Source organism: Oncorhynchus gorbuscha, linkage group LG02 (assembly GCF_021184085.1).
Source record: "Oncorhynchus gorbuscha isolate QuinsamMale2020 ecotype Even-year linkage group LG02, OgorEven_v1.0, whole genome shotgun sequence".
NCBI lineage: Eukaryota > Metazoa > Chordata > Actinopteri > Salmoniformes > Salmonidae > Oncorhynchus > Oncorhynchus gorbuscha.
In genome coordinates, this window is record NC_060174.1 from 61692796 (window position 1) to 61716657 (window position 23862).

The window sequence follows — 23862 nt, forward strand, 5'->3', positions numbered from 1 at the left end:
CTCTGTGCGTTAGTGCAATAGCATGCTTTCTTCATGGAATAGAAACGATTTTGGGTGTTCGTCTAATCACATTAGTCTATTAACCGTAGCCATCCCCTTGTTGGTTAATACAACTACACTGAACAAAAATATAAACGCAACATGTAAAGTGCTTGTCCCATGTTTCATGAGCTGAAATAAAACGTGTATTACATCCCTGTTAGTGAGCATTTCTCCTTCGCAAAGATTATCCATCCACCTGTCAGGGGTAGCATATCAGGAAGCTGATTAAACAGCATGATCATTACACAGGTGCACATTGTGCTGGGGACAATAAAAGTGCACACAACACAATGCCACAGATGTTTCGAGGGAGCATGCAATTAGCATGTTGACTGCAGGAATGTCCACCAGCGCTGTGGCCAGAGAATTTAATGTTAATGTCTCTACCATAAGCTGCCTCCAATGTTGTTTTAGAGAATTTGGCAGCACGTTCAACCGGTCTCACAACCGCAGACCACCTGTAACCACGCCAGCCCAGGACCTCCACATCTGGCTTCTTCACCTGCAGGATCGGCTGAGACCAGCCACCCGGACAGCTGATGAAACTGTGGGTTCGCACAACCGAAGAATTTCTACACAAACCGTAAGAAACCATCTCAGGGAAGCACATCTGCGTGCTCGTCGTCCTCACCAGGCTCTTTACCTGACTTCAGTTCGACGTTGCAAATGCTCACCTTCGATGGCCACTGGAACCCTGGTGAAGTGTGCTCTTCACGGATGAATCCTGGTTTCAACTGTACCGGGCAGACGGCATACAGAATGAACGGTTTGCTGATGTCAACGTTGTGAACAGCGTGCCCCATGGTGGTGGTGGGGTTATGGTATGGGAATGCATAATCTACGGACACAATTGCATTTTATGGAAGGCAATTTGAATGCACAAAGAGACCGTGACGAGATCCTGAGGTCCATTGTCGTGCCGTTCATCCACATCTGTCACCTCATGTTTCAGTATGATCATGCACGGACCCGTTTCTGAAGGAACTGTACACAATTCCTGGAAGCTGAAAATGTCTCAGTTCTTCCAAGGCCTTCATACTCACCAGACATGTCACCCATTGAGCATGTTTGGTTTGCTCTGGATCGTCAGGTACGACAGCGTGTTCCAGTTCCCACCAATATCCAGCAACTTCGCACTGCTATTGAAGAGGAGTGGGACAACATACCACAGGCCACAATCTTTGCGAAGGAGATGTGTCGCCCTGCATGAGGCAAATGGTGGTCACACCAAGATACTGACTGTTTTTTTGATCCACGCCCCTACCTTTATTTGAAGGTAGCTGTGACCAACAGATGCACATCTGTATTCCCAGTCATGTTAAATCCATAGATTAGGACCTAATGAATTGATTTAAATTGACTGATTTCCTTACATTAACTGTAACTCATTAACATCTTTGAAAGTGTTGCATGTTGTGTTTATATTGTGGTTCAGTGGATTTTAGAGTAATGCCCTGTTCTTTGCGTAGCATGGTATTCAATTAAAACGAAGACAGATGCCAGTGAGATAAATAAAGAGTTGGCGTTGAGCTTATGTTGATAGATAGCCTCGTACTCTTTTGGAAGTGTATAGCTACAGATGAGTGATTTTAATTTGAGCCAGTTTGCTACAACAGTCAAATAATCCTAAAGCAACAGGAAATGTGAATTATGAGTATTATAATCAGTCGGAATGGATATTTGTTGTACTGGTTACATTTTTCGTTAGGGCAAAACAAGTCTGACATTTTAAATTGAATATTACAATATTTCGAAGCCTTTTTAAACCTCGAATACACTATCATTTTGCATTTCCTTCTGTGCAGGAACATTCTCAGCAACAAAAGAGTGATCAAATTAAGAGCCTACATATGTAGAGCTGCAAGCGAGAGCAGGAGAAACTGAAATCTGCAGGCGACTGATATTTATTGCCCATGTTTGCACTGACAAGGTGTGAGTGAAAGATCCAGAACAACTCTCCCCCGGCACCTTGAAATTACTCGTCCAGCGCCACCAACTCAGCAAGTGCTACCATGGTAGTTGAGAGCGGCAACTTAAATTTTAGCACCGATGACAGCTCCGGGACGAACCTCAGCCCGAAAGACAGTGTCCGCGACACTCTCACGTCCAGGGACCAGTCCGACCTCGGCAGGACAGGGCACACAGTGGTAGCCGTGTTTCTCGGTGTCATTTTCCTGTTAGGATTCCTCAGCAATTTATTCGTCCTTCTCGTCTTTGCGCGGTTTCAGGTGCTGAGGACGCCCATCAATCTCATTCTGCTCAACATCAGTGTGAGCGACATGCTGGTGTGTATCTTCGGAACTCCTTTTAGTTTTGCCGCGAGCCTCTATGGCAGATGGCTCATTGGAGCCCACGGGTGCAAATGGTACGGTTTCGCCAACTCGCTTTTCGGTGAGTTGACCTAATGATCTATACGCTTCCTATCCTATCCTATTCATACTGGTAACGTTTCAGAGAGACTGGAAGGGAGAAAAGTACGTAATCTCATGTTTCAACAGGTCCCCTCGCGCCATGCTCTCTGCCCTGTGTGAGAGGTGCTACATGTAGTCTTGAATGTGATGGATGATGAATTAACATAACAGTAAATAAGCAACGAACAGTTTTGATCTTCGAGACACGCTACAGTCAGTTTGACTGGTAAAGAGACATACTGTATTTTGAGCCAAATGTTCCCGAGTCAAACCAGTCTTTCTTGATACATGTTTGTATTATTTTGCCTAAGTTTACTCTGTATTTTGTCCATAGCTCAACCATATACAAACTGTCACCTTGGTTAAGGCGTCTGCTAACCATTAGAATCATACCTACATCATATTTAGCTGACTGGATTTTTTTTTGCCAAAAAGCGGGAATGATCAACATTGTGCTCTTGTGCATGCCTTTCATACACCAAGTGGAGTAACCTGGGCTTGGTTAGGACTTAAAATGCTGACATCTGGAGACAGACTGTAATTTATATTCCAGGTTTTAGAGTGCAAGGGTATGAGTTAAGGATTGCAATGTGAAAACATTTACTTCCTCTATGCTCAAGCATGTGCATGTGTGTGCCACGTGCATTGCAATGGCCAATTGGTAATGTACTCCATGTAGACATTCTGGACAGTGTATTGCATAGCCTTGGCGTTTGACGAAGTCCACAGCAAGAATGTAGCATTATTGCTCACCACAGCTACAACTCTACCTCCATCCATTTCTCTGTCCAGGCATCGTTTCTCTAGTATCCCTGGCAATCCTCTCCTACGAGCGCTACTCCACGATATTGTGTTACACAAAGGCTGACCCGTCTGACTACAAGAAGGCCTGGCTGGCTATCGCGGGCGCCTGGCTCTACTCCTTGGTGTGGACGGTGCCACCTTTCTTTGGCTGGAGCAGCTACGGTCCAGAGGGGCCAGGCACCACATGCTCAGTGCAGTGGCACCAGCGCTCTTCTGGGAACATCTCCTATGTCACCTGCCTCTTCATCTTCTGCCTCCTGCTTCCCCTGCTGCTCATGATGTTCTGCTATGGGAAGATCCTCTTTGCCATCCGTGGGGTGAGTCAGTGTCTTTGGTTCATGCTGTACGGATTATATTGATCACAGAGAGAATTTTGATGATGGTGGTGGGCATGCTTGCGAAGATTTATTTTACCTTTATTTAACTAGGCAAGTCAGTTAAGAAGAAATTATTATTTACAATGATGGCCTAGGAACAGTGGGTTAACTGGTCTAGGAACAGTGGGTTAACTGGTCTAGGAACAGTGGGTTAACTGGCCTAGGAACAGTGGGTTAACTGGTCTAGGAACAGTGGGTTAACTGGTCTAGGAACAGTGGGTTAACTGGTCTAGGAACAGTGGGTTAACTGGCCTAGGAACAGTGGGTTAACTGGCCTAGGAACAGTGGGTTAACTGGTCTAGGAACAGTGGGTTAACTGGTCTAGGAACAGTGGGTTAACTGGTCTAGGAACAGTGGGTTAACTGGTCTAGGAACAGTGGGTTAACTGGTCTAGGAACAGTGGGTTAACTGCCTGTTCAGGGGCAGAATGACAGATATGTGCCTTGTCAGCTCCGGGATTTGATCTTGCAACCTTTCGGTTACTAGTCCAACGCTACCCTAGGCTAGGCTACCCTGCCGGCCCATGACAATGGACACAATGATAATCATGTCAAGGTTGATTATGTCTCTTCGATTGCTTGTCCCGCACACAACGTTGTTGATGTGCCGAAGGAGTCTTCAAATGGCTTTGCCCTGAGTAAACGTCTTCACCTCTCTCTGATGGCAGCATCTGTCTCTCAAAAAGCATATTTCATCTCCTTCTCCAGAGAGTCATCAATCTGCCACGTCCCTGTCCCAGACCGCTCCCAAAAGACTCCTCAGAGTGCTTCAGCTTGCTGCCTGACGTGTAAAACTGATTAAGATCAAGGCAGCACAAATACATTTTTTAAAACGGTCCTTGAATTGCAGCACTTACACTCTCTTTCCTATCATGCCTCTGATGTGTCACTGACGGGGATTTTTGCACACCTCCTAATGTGTTTTGTTAATAAATAAAATAAAATATTTAAACCAGACTATGTAGCCTTTATGGCTGTGTGATCTTTGGGACTGTGTGATCTTTGGGACTGTGTGATCTTTATGACTGCGTGTCTTTAGGGCTGTGTGATCTTTAGAGTGGTGTGATCTTTAGGAATGTGTGATCTTTATTGCTGCGTGATCTTTAGGGCTGTGTGATCTTTAGGGCTGTGATCTTTACGGCAGTGTGATCTTCAGGACTGTGTGATCACAGCAGAATGAATAGATTCCACATGTTATGGTGAAATGTTAAAGACAGAGAAAATAATTGAAAAAGCAGGAAGTGGAAATGTCTCAATGTTTGTTTAGCAGACCTTAGTTAAATATATTAGCAAGAAATCCTTGAACCACAGGTTCAGTCCACTGAAACAATTTATCATGTTGGGACAGCTGTGAAATTCTAGTGGCCAACATCATTAAGGCTCAGTTCTGCCAGCTTGCAGTCCTCACTCTGAAAGCGAGGCAGGCTTACAAGTCCACCTTTCCACTAGTGCAATAGTGAGACATTTGGGACATAAACAAATGAAAACATAAAGGATGCTTGACTCTCACACATTTTTTGGTGAAAGAATATATAGAAGATGAGTAACAGCGGTTGTGGCAATGGCACCGTCTGTCTTTCCTCCAGGGGGAAAAATATGCTTAGAGAGGTCAGGTTTACAACAGGCTGTCAGCCTTAACTCAAATGTGGCTCATCCACAACACGGTGCCCTTTGAGGTGGTGTCCTTCGCCTTGTGGCGGAAGGTTGGGCGGGAGACGGGGAGAGCTGAGTTTGATTGAGATAGCTGCTGATGCAACCGGTCTGAAAGTCGTCCGTCTTGGTGGCCAGAGCTCGTATAGGTCTCATGAATGAATCATCCCGGGGATTATTTTTAATCCAGATTGAATGTGTCTGTCATTGGTCACTAATGACGACAACCTGTGGTACCGCTGACTTCCTTGTTTTATACCCATGTCACACGGAGGGACCAAGTGTCATGTTTTGTCATATATTGTCATGTCTTGTCCTTGTGCTTCCCCTTCTGTTCGTTTCCCCCTGCTGGTCTTATTAGGTTCTTTCCCTCTTTCTATCCCTCTCTCTCCCCCTCTCTCGCTCTCGCTCTCTATCGTTCTGTTCCTGCTCCCAGCTGTTCCTCATTCTCCTAACTACCTCATTTACTCTTTTCACACCTGTCCCCTATTTTGCCCTCTGATTAGAGCCCCTATTTCTCCCTCTGTTTTCCGCTTCTGTCCTTGTCGGATCCTTGTATGATGTTCGCTGTTCTGTGTCCTTGTTACGCCCTGTCGTGTTTTACCTTCTTCAGATGCTGCGTGTGAGCAGGTGTCAGTGTCAGCTACGGCCGGTGCCTTCCCGAAACAACCTGCAGTCTGTGGTCGAGTCTCCAGTCATTCCTCTCTACTGACGAGTGGATTTCAGTTTTCCTGTTTTGTTTTCACCTTGATAATATCCAGGATTATCACTTTTGTCTAGAACTGGAATAAAGACTCTGTTTTCGTTAAGTCGCTTTTGGGTCCTCATTCACCAGCATAACAGAAGGATCCGACCAAGAATGGACCCAGCGACTACGGATTCTCTCTACTCTACTGTCGAGTTCCAGGGAGCGATGCTCGGCAGACACGAGCAGGAATTGTCTGCTGCTCGTCATGCCGTTGAGACCCTGGCCGCTCAGGTCTCCGACCTCTCAGGACAGTTTCAGAGTCTTCGTCTCGTGCCACCAGCTACTTCCTGGTCTTCCGAGTCTCCGGAACCTAGGGTTAATAACCCACCATGTTACTCTGGGCAGCCCACTGAGTGCCGCTCCTTTCTCACCCAGTGTGATATTGTGTTCTCTCTCCAGCCCAACACATACTCAAGAGAGAGAGCTCGGATTGCCTACGTCATATCACTCCTTACTGGTCGGGCTCGGGAGTGGGGCACAGCTATCTGGGAGGCAAGCGCTGAGTGTACTAACGATTATCTGAACTTTAAAGAGGAGATGATACGGGTTTTTGATCGTTCTGTTTTTGGGAAAGAAGCTTCCTGGTCCCTGTCTTCCCTATGTCAAGGTAATCGATCCATAACGGATTACTCTATAGAGTTTCGCACTCTTGCTGCCTCCAGTAACTGGAACGAGCAGGCGTTGCTCGCTCGTTTTCTGGAGGGACTCCACGCTAAGGTTAAGGATGAGATTCTCTCCCGGGAGGTTCCATCCAGCGTGGATTCTTTGATTGAACTCGCTATTCGCATTGAACGACGGGTAGATCTTCGTCACCGAGCTCATAGAAGAGAGCTCGCGTTAACTGTGTCCCCCCTCTCCCCGACACTACCATCTTTCCCCACTGACTCAGGTGTTGAGCCCATGCAGCTGGGGGGTATTCACATCTCGAATAAGGAGAGGGAACGGAGAATCACCAACCGCCTCTGTCTCTATTGCGGTTCCGCTGGTCATTTTGTCATTTCATGTCCAGTTAAAGGCCAGAGCTCATCAGTAAGCGGAGGGCGACTGATAAGCGCTACTAGACTGTCCTCTCCGTCAAGTACCTGTACTACATTGCCGGTCCATCTACGCTGGACCGGATCGGCAGCTTCCTGCAGTGCATTAATAGACTCTGGGGCGGAGGGCTGTTTTATGGACGAAGCCTGGGCTCGGGAACATGACATTCCTCTCAGACAGTTAGGGGAGCCCACGGTCATGTTCGCCTTGGATGGTAGTCCTCTCCCCAGTATATTATGTGAAACACTACCTTTAACCCTCACAGTATCTGGTAACCATAGTGAGACCATTTCTTTTTTGATTTTTTGTTCACCTTTTACACCTGTTGTTTTGGGTCATCCCTGGCTAGTGTGTCATAATCCTTCTTTTGATTGGTCTAGTAATTCTATCCTTTCCTGGAACGTTTATTGTCATGTGAAATGTTTAATGTCTGCTATTCCTCCTGTTTCTTCTGCTCCCTCTTCACAGGAGGAACCTGGTGAATTGACAGGAGTGCCAGAGGAATATCATGATCTGCGCACGGTCTTCAGTCGGTCCAGAGCCTACTCCCTTCCTCCTCACCGGTCGTATGATTGTTGTACTGATCTCCTCAAGAAGCGTTTTGCATCCGCTCCTATCCTTGTTGCACCTGACGTTACTAAACAGTTCATTGTCGAGGTAGACGCGTCGGGGGTGGGCGTGGGAGCCATTCTGTCCCAGCGCTCCGATACTGACGATGGGGTCCACCCTTGCGCGTATTTTTCTCATCGCCTGTCGCCGTCGGAACGTAACTATGATGTGGCTAACCGCGAACTGCTCGCCATCCGTTTAGCCCTAGGCGAATGGCGACAGTGGTTGGAGGCGGCGACCGTTCCTTTTGTCGTTTGGACTGACCAAAAGAACCTTGAGTACATCCGTTCTGCCAAACGACTCAATGCGCGTCATGTTCGTTGGGCGTTGTTTTTCGCTCGTTTCGAGTTCGTTATTTCTTATCGCCCGGGTACTAAGAACACCAAGCCTCATGCTTTATCCCGTCTCTTCAGTTCTTCTGTAGCGTCTATCGATCCCGAGGGGATTCTCCCTGAGGGGCGTGTTGTCGGGTTGAATGTCTGGGGAATTGAGAGACAGGTCAAGCAAGCACTCACTCACACTCCGTCGCCGCGCGCTTGTCCTAGTAACCTTCTTTTCATTCCTGTCTCTACTCGTCTGGCTGTTCTTCAGTGGGCTCACTCTGCCAAGTTAGCTGGCCACCCCGGCGTTCGGGGTACGCTTGCTTCTATTCGCCAGCGGTTTTGGTGGCCTACTCAGGAGCGTGACACGCGCCGTTTCGTGGCTGCTTGTTCGGACTGCGCGCAGAATAACTCTGATAACTTTTTTTCTGCTTCTGCTCCTGGTCTTGCTGGGTCTCAGTCTGTCCCCAGCCACCGCATCTCTCCTGCCCTGGCTGTGTCTCAGTCTGTCCCCTGCCACCGCATCTCTCCTGGTCCTGCTCCTGCACTTGCTGTGTCTCAGTCTGTCCACAGCCACCGCCTCTCTCCTGTTCCTGGTCTTAGCCTTGCTGTGTCTCAGTCTGTCCCTAGTTGTTACTCTCCTGGCCTGTTTGGTCCTGATTGCTCTAACGCTTACAGTTCTCTACCCGTGTCTCATTTTTTTAAGAGTAGTAGTCCTAGATTCCCTCTTCATCGTCTCCCGTTACGGTCCTGAGGAGAGGAGTTGGGTTCTTTCTCGGGACGTGCTGGACCGTTTGTTGATCTATGATATCCTCCGTTGCCGCCAGTGTTCCTCCTCGAGTGCGCCAGGAGGCGCTCGGTGAGTGGGGGGGTACTGTCATGTTTTGTCATATATTGTCATGTCTTGTCCTTGTGCTTCCCCTTCTGTTCGTTTCTCCCTGCTGGTCTTATTAGGTTCTTTCCCTCTTTCTATCCCTCTCTCTCCCCCTCCCTCTCTCCCTCTCTCGCTCTCTCTCTCTATCATTCCGTTCCTGCTCCCAGCTGTTCCTCATTCTCCTAACTACCTCATTTACTCTTTTCACACCTGTCCCCTATTTTGCCCTCTGATTAGAGCCCCTATTTCTCCCTCTGTTTTCCGCTTCGGTCCTTGTCGGATCCTTGTATGATGTTCGCTGTTCTGTGTCCTTGTTACGCCCTGTCGTGTTTTACCTTCTTCAGATGCTGCGTGTGAGCAGGTGTCAGTGTCAGCTACGGCCGGTGCCTTCCCGAAACAACCTGCAGTCTGTGGTCGAGTCTCCAATCATTCCTCTCTACTGACGAGTGGATTTCAGTTTTCCTGTTTTGTTTTCACCTTGATAATATCCAGGATTATCACTTTTGTCTAGAACTGGAATAAAGACTGTTTTCGTTAAGTCGCTTTTGGGTCCTCATTCACCAGCATAACACCAAGGACAAAGACAACATCAGAAGTGTTTTGTAGAAGACTGACTGCCGTAGAGGACATTCTGATGGTAACCAGAATTTCTCAAGGCCCTTCTGAAACCAAACGCTCGGAGGAGTACCCACATTGCCTGTCCTTTATCCTAACATAAACGTATACGTCTCTGTTCACTCTCCTTTCATTCAGATCGATACTCCCTGTGGCCATTTAGGAACACGTTTTCTTGGCGTTGGGCCACAAATGCATGCCGCTTGGGTATGATTTGGAGCACCAGTTTTGCTACGCTTATATAATGTAGACCTACTGTGGTTTTATGCATTAGGCAGTCTTCAGTACAGCTCGACTTTCTCAGCAAATCCGTAGGACTCAATAATGACTGCGCTGTAGGTGGCTGACAAGTTGGAATGACAGCAGAAATTGACACGAGGTTGTTGATTTACCCCCCCCCATTGTGTTTGAGTTCCTTTGTCAGGTGTCAAGGCTTGTTCCACTCCAGTGTGCCGTATATTTGTTGTGGTTCGATTATTAAGATGAGATATTACTTTTCATTCATGTAAACAAGTTGAGATCTCTTTTAGCCAGATTTCTCTGTTTCAGACACGTTTTCTTATTTGATGAAAAATGAGACAATTTGGTTACTAGGTAGTCTACATCTGCGTTGCTAAATTGTAATTGATGGGGGGTAATATTGTTCCACATCCATCAACAAGAAGTTATCTCCACCCCACTATTCTCATCATTACCTATAGTTTACCCTGCAGGGAGAACTATCAGTTAAATGCAGCATATGAAATTATTTATGGATTTCATGGGAATACTTGTGCAGAAAAACATTGGTGGTCATGACATCATCGTGTCTTAAGTGGGCAAACAGAATATGTACAGACTTCAAGCAGTAAATCAATGATCGTATAGTTTTACTACACAACGGGGACTGATGCGTGTCTCAGAATCGGTGTTGTTTTCTATCATTTAACCATTCGATTTTCAGGACTCAAGCCTATTCCATGGAGATTTGGCCACCACCCTTTAGCCATTATTAACCATGACCTCTAGCTTCTATGCTTCTGTTTTTTTTTTAGGTTAGAGCTCACACCCTATGACTGTCTGTGTTAATGGTTGTATGATTTCCCTGCGTAAACATGAAATAAGCGTGTTTTATGTGTTCATTCCCTGACATACTGAAATCACGAGGTAGCCTTTACACTGCTGTCACTGTGACCTAAACCTGACCACTGAGAATGTTAATGACCCGATGGTAGTGAGGCTTTGGTACAGGGTTTTGTAAGTAACTTGAAAAAAATGTGTTCTCTCCTCAGGTAGCCAAAATCAACCAGTCGTCTGCACAGCGGCGGGAGACCCATGTGTTGGTGATGGTTGTCTCCATGGTGTCCTGCTACCTGCTGTGCTGGATGCCCTACGGGGTTGTGGCTCTTCTGGCCACCTTCGGCCAGGTTGGCCTGGTCAGCCCTACCACAAGCATTGTCCCCTCCATCCTTGCCAAAAGTAGCACCTTTCTCAACCCTGTCATATATGGGCTTTTAAATAACCAGGTAACGGCTTATCAATGGGACACTGGCCATTTTTCTACTTTTAGCGATCTGATATGGAAATGGGGAAAAACCTTTAACGTCAGTACTCCGCTATTACACAGTGGACGCATTGATCATGTCATGTGTGCCAGTTCTACAGGTGCTTCCTGGCCTTCGTGAGCTGTGGGTCAGAGGCAGCAAGCAGCCACACCCTCCACACCGTGCCCAGCAGCCGAGTGGTTGGCCCTAATGGCAACTCTCCAGCCCCAGAGGAGCCTGGTACACGCGAGCCTCTGGACGGCAGTGGGACCTCCTCGAAGACTCAGACACGTGGCCAGCAGAGAGACAAACGTGACCTGGTCCTGGTTGTGCACTACACCCCTTGAGGAACAGAGGTATTTTGGTCCGTGGAGAAAAAGCCCACTCCCCTGCTCATAAGAGCCTAAACACATGGTGCCCCACACTGCAACATATGATATGATAGAGGAATGTATCTATTCGGCTGCAAACTGGAGATATATTAAGTATCTCTCTTTTCATTAGATGGTGTAATTTGTCACCTGGATGTGTAAATGCTCTGTCATTTATATCGCAGCAACCTTTTCCTTCACCCTGCGGTTGAGTGTGTGCTGTTCGGCCACAAGGTGGCAGCCTGCTGTAACATTGACCTATGCTAGAGTCTGTAGAGATAAAAACATTCATCCGTCTTAGTAAACCCAGCCCTTACATACCACCAGATGTAAGATCTCCTGTATATAATCTTTGTACCAAGTGGTCGGTGGGTTGATGTGGCTGCAGAACTTGATGGCAGTGTTTCCGATGTAGATTATGAGATGGCAACCCATTGTTCATCACGGGTTCTCTCTCTCTCTCACATGTAACTAGAACCCGGATGCCTTGTTGTGTACGCATGTTCAAACACAGTAACATTCACAACGCTCCCGTTATTCATGTTGAGAATCACCATTCTTTTACAAGATGGTTGTCACATTATTAAGAGGCTCTGATAAGGGGCTCCGAACCTTTTCTTCATCTATGAACATTGTTACACTTTGACATTGAGTTATCATTGATGTAGTGACCTGTTTAATAAAGATGTTTTACAAAGATCATGTGTAAAGGAAGATTCAGTGTTATTTGGACCGTCACACTGCTGAAAGGCTGCCCGCTGCATCTCATTTTCACCTCTAGATGGCACTATGAGTCCCAATGGGCTTTTATCACTTCAATGAACCACACCTCAAAATGGAATGCCACGAGCAGAGGTAAACCACTTCTAAGGACATGGCTGGAAGAGTTTCAGTTTTTGTCCAAATTGACTTCTCGTAGCATGTTTAGGAGAACTTACGCAGCAAGTTAGGACAATAAACGTGGCAGGTTAGGAAAGGGTTAGGGTTAGAGGGTTAGGGTTAGCTAAAATGCCAAAAAGAAAAGATGCATCTAAAGATCCATTTGAAAAAATCTGGAATCACATCTAGACATGACTCACTTCAAACCCATGTGATTTATAATGTATCAGCCCTCTTTTTAGGTGACAGTCCTGTGAAGTTGACTCTTCCTCTTCATTCTGCATACAGCTACTACTGTACGAGGGGGCTTATAATATAGCGATAGCTCATCTATCTGTCCAAAATGACCCAGATGTGAAGATAGGAAAGTGGACAAACATAGGGACCAAAGCAATTGTCTGTAGAGGGAGGTGGCCCGTGATGGGGGGTGGGGGGAGTCATTGATTGGGCCAGTGCTCTGAGCCCAGCAGGTGGTCAGGGGTAGATGTGTACCTTACTAGCCTGGAGGCTTGGTCTGGCAATGAGAGGAGTGACAGCTGAAAATACGTAGAAAAGTAATGAAGGGTAGTAGACACAAATGCATATATGCACACACAGACGGGGGGGAAATACTTTGGAATCAGAAAAGCGGAGCGACATTTTGGAATGAATGATGAGGACCTATAATGTTTTACAAATAGGTTATTTTTCTCTTTCTCATCGGTCTTCAGATAATCAACTAATAGTTGATTATAAACGGTTTTGTGAATGCTAGGTCTCTTTAACTTCCCTTCCCTCCTCGTCCGCCTCAACTGTCGATGGAATTTCATATTTATTCATCAGTTTCTCCTCTCCCAGGTTTTCCAAAGAGGTGGAAGATTCATTTTTGTTCAGTTGAGTGAGTATGAGAGATGAGCCAGTAGGAGGTCTTTAGTCTGTGACTGGTTAGGACCCTCACCCCCCCCCCCTACCCCCTGGCTGTTTCCATGGTTGCAGGGTCAGGGGCCCCCCTCCTGCTGGGCCCTGATCCAAGACAGGCCAGCACCTCAGCAGGGGCGCAATTACTGCAGGCTTGAGTCTGTCACCACAACCTTCACCACCATGGCTGACTGCTCCTCTCCTATGACAGGAGACTCCTCAGAACAGTGTTGTGGAGGTCAATGATGATGATTACGGCGAAGAGGAAGCAAGAGAACAGGGAAGATGAAGATATGGGGGAATTTTGGAGAAAAAAAATGAAATCAAATGTGGCAAGCATGACTACTCAATCGCTTGTGAAATTGGAAATTGCGGTGATGTAACTGAATACACATTTTATACTTGTGAGGTTCTCCCCCAAAACGCAGAACCGACAGGAAGTCTGTTGACATTGGCACAGCCAGGCTATTCTTTAGAAATCAACACGACTAGACCCCCTCAACGATGACACAGACACTTGCGTGACAAAGGGCCGTTGGAAAATGCTTATATGGGTTGATCCTCTTAGAACGTAGTGCGAGCTAAGCCAGCAGATCTAGACGAATAGAGCCGAAGGTTAGGTTGAAGCGGTGAGTAACTGTTGTGTGCCCGTTCAAGGCCAACAGTAAAATAAACACTTGCAATAGATAATACATGAAAAGGTGCATTGCATTAATTTAAACATGGGTTCTCTCTGCTCATCGTCAAAATTGCATTCATTCTAATAATCTGATAAAGGATATCCGGATATTTCAACACAATTTCTTAATTTTCTAAACAGACGATATCTCATAGGCTATGTTGAGAGCAGATTAGTGTACGGATCTAAACAATGTACAGCATCGTGATAAATAAACAGGGAAGGCAAAATTAAAGTAGTACCAATTTATTGGCCATTTGGGATACACTGCACCAATGGAATCATTTCCAACTAATCAACGAGCCATAAATTAAAGGCCACCATTTTTTTTAAAGGTCAGATTTATGTAATTTATTATTATATTATTCCTGATATTTATGAAACTTTTGCCTTGTTCTATGGTAGTTTACATTTAGCTTTCATTTATTTTTTTAATTCCTGCGGGGAAAACAACAGATGCCTACTTGAGTCTAAATCTGATGCTAGTTTTGACGAACTGAACAACATACTAGTCCTATACCAGATGCATTTAAATTGCTTGTTTAAAACCTTTCCCTTGACGTTCAACTGAATACTTTCAGATTATTTTGTGTCTTGTGGGCAGTAATGGGTTGTCAACTTTAGCATTGTCCTCAAACACTAGATGTGGGAATCATTTAGCAAAAGGTAGGTTACGACTCCAGAATCTAAAAAAATAAACGCCTAAACATCTATACAAATGGATCTTATCTTACCTAAGTTATTAGACTCAACATCGTATAAAATGCCCATAAACATATTTCTTATTAAAGTTGACTCAAGTTGCATGCCTCTTAGAAATATAATTTGTATTTGATTTATTTATATCCATAAGTGTATACACCAACATAATACGTTGCAACAATAATACAATGAAATAAATGATATTATAAACGGTATATTTTAAGATAGAGAAATAAAGCCATTCATTTGTATGCTGTTCTTTTCTAAAGGCGACATGGAATGTCGACCACAGTAGACCTATCGTTTTCTGTCTGAAAACGGATTCTGACAAAATAGCTCAAATAGGCTAGCGCTAGCCTATCAACAATGCAAATTGGCCTATACTGTTCAACTCTATTTATTAATATATTTCCTCGGAAATCTACTTTCCTTTCTTTTTATACATTTGGTTTCTATAGGCCTATTTGACTTTTGCTTATTCATTTCGTATATTTTTGTCTTTCATCATGTATCCATTTATTTGTCTATTTATCAGTAGCCTATAGGCTTATACAAAGAGGCCTGTCTATTCATTTAAAGGCTTTGCGTGGCTCACATTTTCATCTGTTATACAGTCAATGTGTAGTCTATTCCAAGGATAAGACTTTTCCAAACATTTGGGAGGGAGGACACAGAATAGAAATTACTCCAAAATTACAGCATTTTATAATGGCGTCTTTAAAGCGTAACACTAAGGCAATGCATAGGCCTATACCCTGTGTTTTCTATAACTTTGTTGAAACTGTTGCAAACCGGCCTGTGTTCCTAATTCTATCGACGTTTTAGTGTTTACACTTGGACAGTTAACCCTTTCAAACGTACCATTCAACCAAATCGGTTGAGAGATCCTCTTTAAATATTGACTTATGACGCTTGACCAGCAGCATGGATGTTTTTGTCGAGTCTTTGATGGTTGAGGATGTAGGTCTACACGGAGCTGGTGGCGTGGACGACTCATATCCAGACGTTCCCGTTGGGGAGTTCTCGGAGGTTTGAGATTTGTGAACCTGCGAAGTGAGAAAATGTATTGTACATTTGATCATTTAAAACTGTATTTTTTTTGATTGATCCAATTGATAAACAAAAATGCCTATGTGGTCCTTCCTTTGTTTTTATAATATTTTCTGTGTGTTTAAAAAAACATTGAAATAACAATGCAGAAACGTGATTTCTAGGTCATATAGGCCTACAGGTAACTGCCAAAATAATGGAAACACTTGAGTGGCTGAGGGATAAAACGTCTATTGAAAGCAGTTTCTTCCACACAGGTGTGGTTCCTGAGTTAATTAAGCAATTAACGTCCCATCATGCTTAGGGTAAAGTATACAAATGCTGGGCAGGCCATTACTTTAGATAGGATGACAATGCTCCCATCCATAAGGTAGGAGCGGTCACAATGGTTTAATGAGCATGAAAACGATGTAATCCATATGCCACCACGGTCTCAGTCACCAGATCTTAACCCAATTGAACACTTATGGGAGATTCTGGAGCGGTCCCTGAGACAGCGGTTTCCACCACCATCAACTAAACACTAAATTATGGAATTTATCGTGGAAGAATGGTGTCGCAACCCCCAGACACTCTATGCCAAGGTTAATTGAAGCTGTTCTGTCTCCTGGTGGCCTAACGCCCTATTGACACTTTATGTTGGTGTTTTCTTTATTTTGGCAGTTACCTGGACGTTTGCATTCATTCTCCAGAAAAAAATGGCGTACCTTCGAGTGTTTCCTCAGAGAGCTGGGATGAGTGTAGGCCTTGTCGCACAGCTTGCAGATGTATGGCTTGTCTGAGGTATGAACGTGCATGTGTTTTTTTCTGTCGCTGCTATTTGCGAACCGCCTGTCGCAGCCTTCGAATTCGCATTTGAAGGGCTTCTCACCTGCCAAAGAAAATGTGTAGCCTAATTTTAACACAGACGTGGAGTTCCGAAATTGTAATGTGTTGTAGGTCAAAATTGCAGTTGGATATGCCTATTGACTGGTAATTGGCCCAAGTTGGGCCCATAGCAGTCTTAAACAAAAGTATTGTAACTTCCACCAAGTTCAAATGAAACATTAAATATTGCGTGTTATAAGCCGGTTGGTTTCATAGAATGTATGGCTGGCTCATTACCCGTATGAATCCTTTTATGTATTTTCAAATTTTCCGACCTGGCAAACATTTTCCCACAGCCATGAAAGGGACAATTGAATGGCTTTTCTCCAGTGTGTACACGAATGTGGTTGACTAATTTATACTTCGCTTTAAAGGATTTGCCTTCTCTCGGACAATCCTCCCAAAAGCAAGTATGAAGACTCTGGTCTGGACCGCCGACGTGATCCACGGAGACGTGCGTAACCAGCTCGGACATACAGCAAAACATCTTGCCGCACGTTTTTTGGAGTTGATTCGTCTGATTCGCATCTATCCATTTACAAGTGACATCCTGCTTAGAGCGCTGTCGCATGTATCGAAAGAAAGCACCGTGACCAGTCTGTGTCACTCTCATGCCCATGTCCACATTGTGATCAAAGTGGAGCTGGGTATCACTGAAATGCGGGTGCGGGCTCGAGACAGGTTGATGTGGATCTGCTCCCACGAATATGTCTCCCCGTGTACCCAAATGCGCCCTGCTATTCGCCATGTATCCATTTGGGAATGCGCCCTGTTCACCTATAGATGAAAAGAGAGTGTGCGCTCGGTTTTCAGAGATCCTTGGGGGAATTCGCACACTTCCTGTAGCAGTGCGGCTTAAAAATCCGTGTCGAGTATCTCTTGCTGCGGAATCGACAATGTCTGGAGTGCGATAGGTAAACGTAATATTCCTGGAATCGATAGCTCTGTATCCATGTGAACCGATGTGCCCTCCGCAGTGGCTTCCTAGCGCAGCTGCGTATGCGGAGACTTGGGGAATAAACTGGGACTTCTGTGCAGGGGCAATGAAATTGAAGGCTGCGAAGTGAGAGGTCTCTCCATACGGGCTGATCCCTAACCGAACGTCGTTGTCCCCCGGTTCATGTTGTCTTGGTATTCCACCGCCCCCGACAACAAGCGCGGAGAATTGCGCACCATCGTCAACTAGCTTGGTCATTGAAGCGCAGAAGATGGAAAAGAAATAAAGCGATACGGAAACCTTTTACAGCTTCATAACAGCCAAATGGTCTCCAACATGGCCATACTGCGCGAAAATCGTATGTATGCTTCCAATCTGTTAAATGTTGGCTAACCCACAAAATTCATTGAAACCAATCTTTTCAGAGGGTACAAAGTGAGAGGGTGTCAAACTCCTAACACTTTCGATTACGTAGGCTATAGTAGCCTAAATGTATTTGGTCGAATCAAGTCAATCACTCCACCAAAATACGACAACAGCAGCACCCATACAGTAACCAATGACATCCAAGAGAACCTCTTGGCACGTGATTTTTTCGCACAGTGAATTCATTGACAAGCTATTTCCTCATTGCAAACTGGTAGCCTGCATGTCCCATAAGCGTCTGTAGTGAAACCAAACCCGGCCAGCTCTCCTATTTCTTGTCTATCAAAAAGTGTACCTTTATTCCCATGTCTTCCATGACTCTGCTTTGCGTCATTGCTATACGCTTGACCCTAATTACCACCACTACCTGCAATGATGCTGCTGCTGCTTTAGATCGGCAATGTTTGGAATTTCAGTATTGGGTAATTCAACCAAACCCGCACTGAGGTATTTACACCGTAACCTCTCACGTGTTACCGGACAGGTCTTTAAGCCCATGCCCATGAAAATGCCTCCAAATAAATATTACATTCGTGCCGGTTGCAAAATGACAACACTGAACCAAAATATAAACGCAACATGCAACTATTAAAACGATTTGACTGAGTTACAGTTCATATAAGGAAGCCAGTCAATTAAAATAAATAAATTAGGCTCTAATCTATGGGTTTCACATGACTTGGAATAAAGATATGCATCTGTTGGTCACAGATACTTTTTTTTAAAGGTAAGGGCTTGATTCAGAAAACCAGTCAGTATCTGGTATGACCACCATTTGTCTCATGCAGCATGACACATCTCCTTTGCATAGAGTTGATCTGGCTGATTGTGGAATGTTGTCCCACTCCTCTTCAAAAGTCTGTGCGTAGTTGCTGGATATATTGGCGGGACTTGGATCACACTTTCGTACACGTCAATCCAGAGCATCCCAAACATGCTCAGCGGGTGACATGTCTGGTGATTTTCAGCTTCCAGGAATTGTGTACAGATCCTTGCGACATGGGGCTGTGCATTATCATGCTGGAACATGAGCTGATGGCAGCGGATTAATAGCACGACAATGGGCCTCATGATCTCGTCACGCTATCTCTGTGCATTCAAATTGCCATCCATAAAATGCAATTGTGTTCATTGTCCGTAGCTTATGCCTGCCCATAACATAACCCCACCTCCACCATGGGACACTGTTCACAACATTGACAAGGGGCCATGCAGGCGACATGGGGCTGTGCACTATCATGCTGAAACATGAGGTGATGGCGGGGGATGGATGGCACTACAAAAGGCCTCAAGATCTCGTCACAGTATCTCTGTGCATTCAAACTGCCATCCATAAAATGCAATTGTGTTCATTGTCCCTAGCTTATGCCTGCCCGTACAAACACCCCACCTCCACCATGGGGCACTCTGTCCACAACGTTGACATCAGCAAACCGCTCTCCCACACAACGCCATACAAGATCATTCAATGATTTAAAAAAAATACAAATTGCAGGAGATCATACATTTTCAGTTCACATTGACAACACAAAACAAAATAAATTGAAAACAGACAAGATAACCATGTAGGAGTAAACATTGAGGTTTACCAAAATGTTTTGACTGCAGAGGAACTCAAATAAGCATATCTGAATAATAAAAAAGGTCCTTCACTTCCTTTTACTCTGATGACCTTAGAGAAAAAAAATTGAGGTTCCTGTATTTGAAATCTTCAAATTGAGGAATTTAAAAACTGTATGTTTGAAAGAGATGCCCCGTACAGTTGAAACGGGATTCATGCGTGAAGAGCACACTTCTCTAGCGTACCAGTGGCCATCGAAATGTGAACATTTGCCCACTGAAGTCTGTTACGACGCTGAACAGCAGTCAGGTCAAGACCCTGGTGAGGACGACGAGCACGCGCATGAGATTCCCTGAGATGGTTGCTGACAGTTTGTGTGGAGGTCCTGGGCTGGCGTGGTTACATGTGGTCTGCGGTTGTGAGGCCAGTTGGATGTAATGCCACAAATTCTCTAAAACGACATTGGAGGCTTCTTATAGTAGAAAAATTAACATTCGATTCACTGACAGCAGCTCTGGTGGACATTCCTGCAGTCAGCATGCCAATTGTACGCTCCCTCAAAACTTGAGACATCTGTGGCATTGTGTTGTGTGACAAAACTGCAAATTTTAAAGTGGCCTTTTATTGTCCCCAGCACAAGGTGCACCTGTGTAATGAGCATGCTGTTTAATCAGTTTCTTGATATGCCACATCTGCCAGGTGGATGGATTATCCTGGCAAAGGAGAAATGCCCACTAACAGGAATGTAAACACATTTGTGAGAAATAAGCTTTTTGTGCATGCGGAACATTTCTGGGATCTTTTATGAAACCAACTCTTTGCATGTTGCGTTTTTGTTCATTGTACGTAAACATATCTGGCACGTTTGATCCTGTCCGCCCCCCCCCATGCATGTTTGAAAATGAAAGTAGTGTATTTGAAACAACTGATATTTTGCTACAGAATTCATAATTACACAAGTAGCCTATCAATTGTGTAAATATGTGTTATTTTCTGAATTTATAGACCGGCCCCAATAGATGAATCGCCCTGTGTCCGAAAAACCGAGATAATTGCTATCTAAGGCTACTGTTTAACACACTGTTTAACATTTCATGTATTTATGCAACAATATATTATTGAATATTTTATCACCAATCATTTACACGTAATTTGAAAGGAATGTTTATGCGCGCATAGGCCTAAAAAAAATGGGACATTTCAGGGAGGTTTTATGTAGCGTGAGGTTTAGACTATATTTGTTTAGCCCAAGAATCACTTCTGTTTCAGAGCAATTGAGCAATTTCATCCAGTTTTGCTGCCACGTGTAGGTTACAGTGGTAGGCTATAACCGTGTGACCACAGTTAAAAATTCAAACAAAATGAAAATATGCCTGAGGGGCGGGCTATGTTTAGCTGAATGACTAGTTACAAAAAACATGTTTTGCTGTTGTATTGGCCTATTATCATAGTTTTTTACCTACATAGAGTTCAATATCACCCTGAACCACAATTTCAATACATATAGCCTAAGAATAGACATCATTCCAATTTGCATTGAAAATAAGAATATGTTCTTAACTGACTTGCCTGGTTAAATAAAGGTAAAATTAAAAATAAAAATGAATTAAATGTGTGATTAATTCAAGGTTTTAAAAGCTAGAATCCTTAGTTGCTACATCCATTTTTTTAAACTTATAAATGAATGATATATACCCATTGATTCTTGAGGAATATATAATGTCAGGTCCATAATTATCAGCACCCTTGATAAAGATATGCAAAAATACTACACAATAAATATACACACTCAGCTTTATTGCATGCATGTTCTTTGTGTGAAAAGTAGAGTACCCGTTAAAAGTTTGGGCAAACCTACTCATTCAAGGGGTTTTCTTTATTTTTACTATTTTCTATTTTGTAGAATAATAGTGATGACATCAAAACTATGAAATAACACATATGGAATCATGTAGTAACCAAAAAAAGTATATTTTTGATTTGAGATTCTTCAAAGTAGCCACCCTTTGTCTTGACTGCGTTGCACACTTTTGGCATTCTCTCAACCAGCTTCATGAGGTATTCACCTGGAATGCATTTTAATGAACAGGTGTGCCTTCTTATAAGTTAATATGTGAAGTGTATTTCCTTTTTAATGCGTTTGAGACAATCAGTTGTGTTGTGACAAGGTAGGGGTGGTATATAGAAGATAGCCATATTTAGTAAAATACCAAGTCTGTATTATGGCAAGAACAGAAACTACAGTCCCTCATTAATTTAAGACATGAATTGGACCACAGAGTGAAGGAAAAGCAGCCAACAAGTGCTCAGCATATCTGGCAACTACTTCAATACTGTTGGAAAAGCATTCCAGGGGAAGCTGGTTGAGATAATGCCAAGAGTGTGCAAAGCTGTCATCAAGGCAAAGGGTGGCTACTTTTAAGAATCTCCAATAAAAAATATATTTGTATTTGTTTAACACTTTTTTGGTTACTACATGATTCCATGTGTTATTTCATAGTTTTTATATCTTCACTAGTATTCTACAATGTGGAAAATAGTACAAATAAAGAAAAACCCTGGAATGAGTAGGTGTGTCCAACGTTTTGACTGGTACTGTATATTAATATTTTATACTAATACAATTGCTCAGAAAAAGATGTTGTTTTAACTTTAATAATATAACAATATATGCCATTTAGCAGACGCTTTTGCATACATTCTACGTATGGGTGGTCCCGGGGATCGAACCCACTACCCTGGCGTTACAAGCGCCATGCTCTACCAACTGAGCTACACAGGACCGATAAGGGTCAAAATCATTGGCACCCTTGTTTTCAGTTCTACTCCAGCACCCTCCCCTTGCGAGGATGACGGCACTGAGCCTTTTTCTAAAATGTTTTGTGAGATTAGAGAACACTTTGGGAGGGATCTTAGACCGTTCCTCCATACAGAATCTTTCCACATCCTTGATATCCTTCGTCTGTGCTTATTGACTGCCCTCTTCAATTCAAACCACAGGTTTTCAATGGGGTTCATGTCTGGAGACTGAGATGGCCAATGCAAAATGTTTATTTGTGTGGTCAATTAACCATTTCTTTGTGGATTTTGATGTGTGTTTGGGGTCATTGTCTTGCTGGAAGATCCACTTGCTGCCAAGTGACAGACTCCTGAAAGAGGCAACCAGGCCTTTGACTAAAATATCATCAACAATCCATCACAATATTTTACCGTAGGTATGAGGCACTTGTCTGCATATGCTTATTTCTCTCATTACCAAACCCACCACTGGTATCACAACCGGCCATGATTGGGAGTCCCACAGGGCTGCGCACAATTGGTCCAGCGTTGTCCGGGTGAGGGTTTGACCGGGGTAGGCTGTCATTGTTAATAAGAATGTGTTCTTAACAGGCTTGCCTGGGTAAATAAAGGTTAAATTAAAAATAATAAATAAATGGTGTGCGTGGCCGAAGAGCTTTATTTTCATGTTATTATTTAACCATAGCACCGGTTCCAATCCAAGTGCCAATCAAGTTGAACAAACTCCAGGCGGTGTCACGGATCAGATTGGGGCATTACGGCGGCCCTCCGTAGGTAGCCTATCACATAGAGTACCAGGTACAGCAGACCGTAGCTCTAACGAAATGAATAAATCAATGCAAGAATGAACTATCCAGGTATCCTGGTCTATGACATTTCTAATTCGGGGAAAACGGAGCTAAAAATTTGAAGACGTTCAATGGTGCCTTTATTCGTAATCCCATTGTTGTAAAAACAGTTTGGAGCCATTGGAAACGGTAGGTCTGGCGGATCAAAACGTGCAAGTGAGGAAATCCCGAAGCTTTCCCCCATCATTAACATGGACCTACTTTTTGGATGCAAGAAGCATTTCCCTTTGCTATCCATCTACTTTCTCGGCCATCTCAGAAATGCCAGCCCCTAGTTATGATGTTTTTTTTCTTCTCATCCACTAGCTGCAGGGATGTCCCCTCTGTTTCCTATTTGAGGAGTCAGTGTGACCATTGTGATCCATGGTTCGAGGGCTCGCGCAGGTTTCTCAGAAGTAAGGCGTGTTCAATAAACAACAAAAAACAACAACAATTGGATTGGTAATATTATGTTTGTGATAGGCAATAAACATGTGCACTAACCAATCTAGCGTGTTGGGACGTTGTATACAGATTCGTTCAAGTGGCCTCTGCATCAGAGGCATCGGCAATCTCATGCAACTACTATTCGGAGGCCTTTGGCATTGAAAATGAATTCTCCGCAACCACAGAGTAAACATGAATGAATTCCTTGTTGATGATCACTCCTTCTGTCTTTGGTCGAAATGCAAAGCATTGAAAGCAGGTCTCAATAGCAAGCTCCTTAATAATTCAAAAGGCCGCGTTCACAGTGCTTGCCTTGGGCAGGAGCTCACCGGAGCTCAGTACATGACTTCAAATATTCTACTGCTTGATCTCCTGTTCCTCATAGAACATTAGCTCAGAAGTATTGTGGAGCT

General features: G+C 44.1%; 2 protein-coding genes across 2 annotated transcripts; one reads left to right on the forward strand and one right to left on the reverse strand.

Annotated features, from left to right (window-relative positions):
• Positions 1 to 1928: 1928 nt before the first annotated feature.
• LOC123993521 (pinopsin-like) lies at positions 1929 to 12077 on the forward strand. The gene is made up of 4 exons (XM_046295749.1): positions 1929 to 2433; positions 3246 to 3574; positions 10756 to 10989; positions 11121 to 12077. The coding sequence occupies exons 1-4, from the start codon at positions 2055 to 2057 to the stop codon at positions 11352 to 11354; spliced, it is 1176 nt and encodes a 391-aa protein (XP_046151705.1). The 5' UTR covers positions 1929 to 2054; the 3' UTR covers positions 11355 to 12077.
• Positions 12078 to 14014: 1937 nt separating this feature from the next.
• On the reverse strand, positions 14015 to 17859 carry LOC123993525 (zinc finger protein ZIC 3-like). Its single transcript, XM_046295763.1, has 3 exons — positions 16690 to 17859; positions 16293 to 16456; positions 14015 to 15581 (listed from the first exon to the last, which is right to left on the reverse strand). The coding sequence occupies exons 1-3, from the start codon at positions 17645 to 17647 to the stop codon at positions 15387 to 15389; spliced, it is 1317 nt and encodes a 438-aa protein (XP_046151719.1). The 5' UTR covers positions 17648 to 17859; the 3' UTR covers positions 14015 to 15386.
• Positions 17860 to 23862: the final 6003 nt, after the last annotated feature.

Bases quoted from the DNA above. Each gene is read 5' to 3' on its own strand.
- LOC123993521 (XM_046295749.1), top strand. From the start codon at position 2,055: ATGGTAGTTGAGAGCGGCAACTTAAATTTTAGCACCGATGACAGCTCC. The intron at 2,434-3,245 runs GTGAGTTGACCT...TTCTCTGTCCAG, and splicing joins TTTCGCCAACTCGCTTTTCG to GCATCGTTTCTCTAGTATCC. The intron at 3,575-10,755 runs GTGAGTCAGTGT...TTCTCTCCTCAG, and splicing joins TCCTCTTTGCCATCCGTGGG to GTAGCCAAAATCAACCAGTC.
- LOC123993525 (XM_046295763.1), bottom strand. From the start codon at position 17,647: ATGACCAAGCTAGTTGACGATGGTGCGCAATTCTCCGCGCTTGTTGTC. The intron at 16,457-16,689 runs GTAATGAGCCAG...TTTCTTTGGCAG, and splicing joins ACATAAAAGGATTCATACGG to GTGAGAAGCCCTTCAAATGC. The intron at 15,582-16,292 runs GTACGCCATTTT...CTCACTTCGCAG, and splicing joins CTCTGAGGAAACACTCGAAG to GTTCACAAATCTCAAACCTC.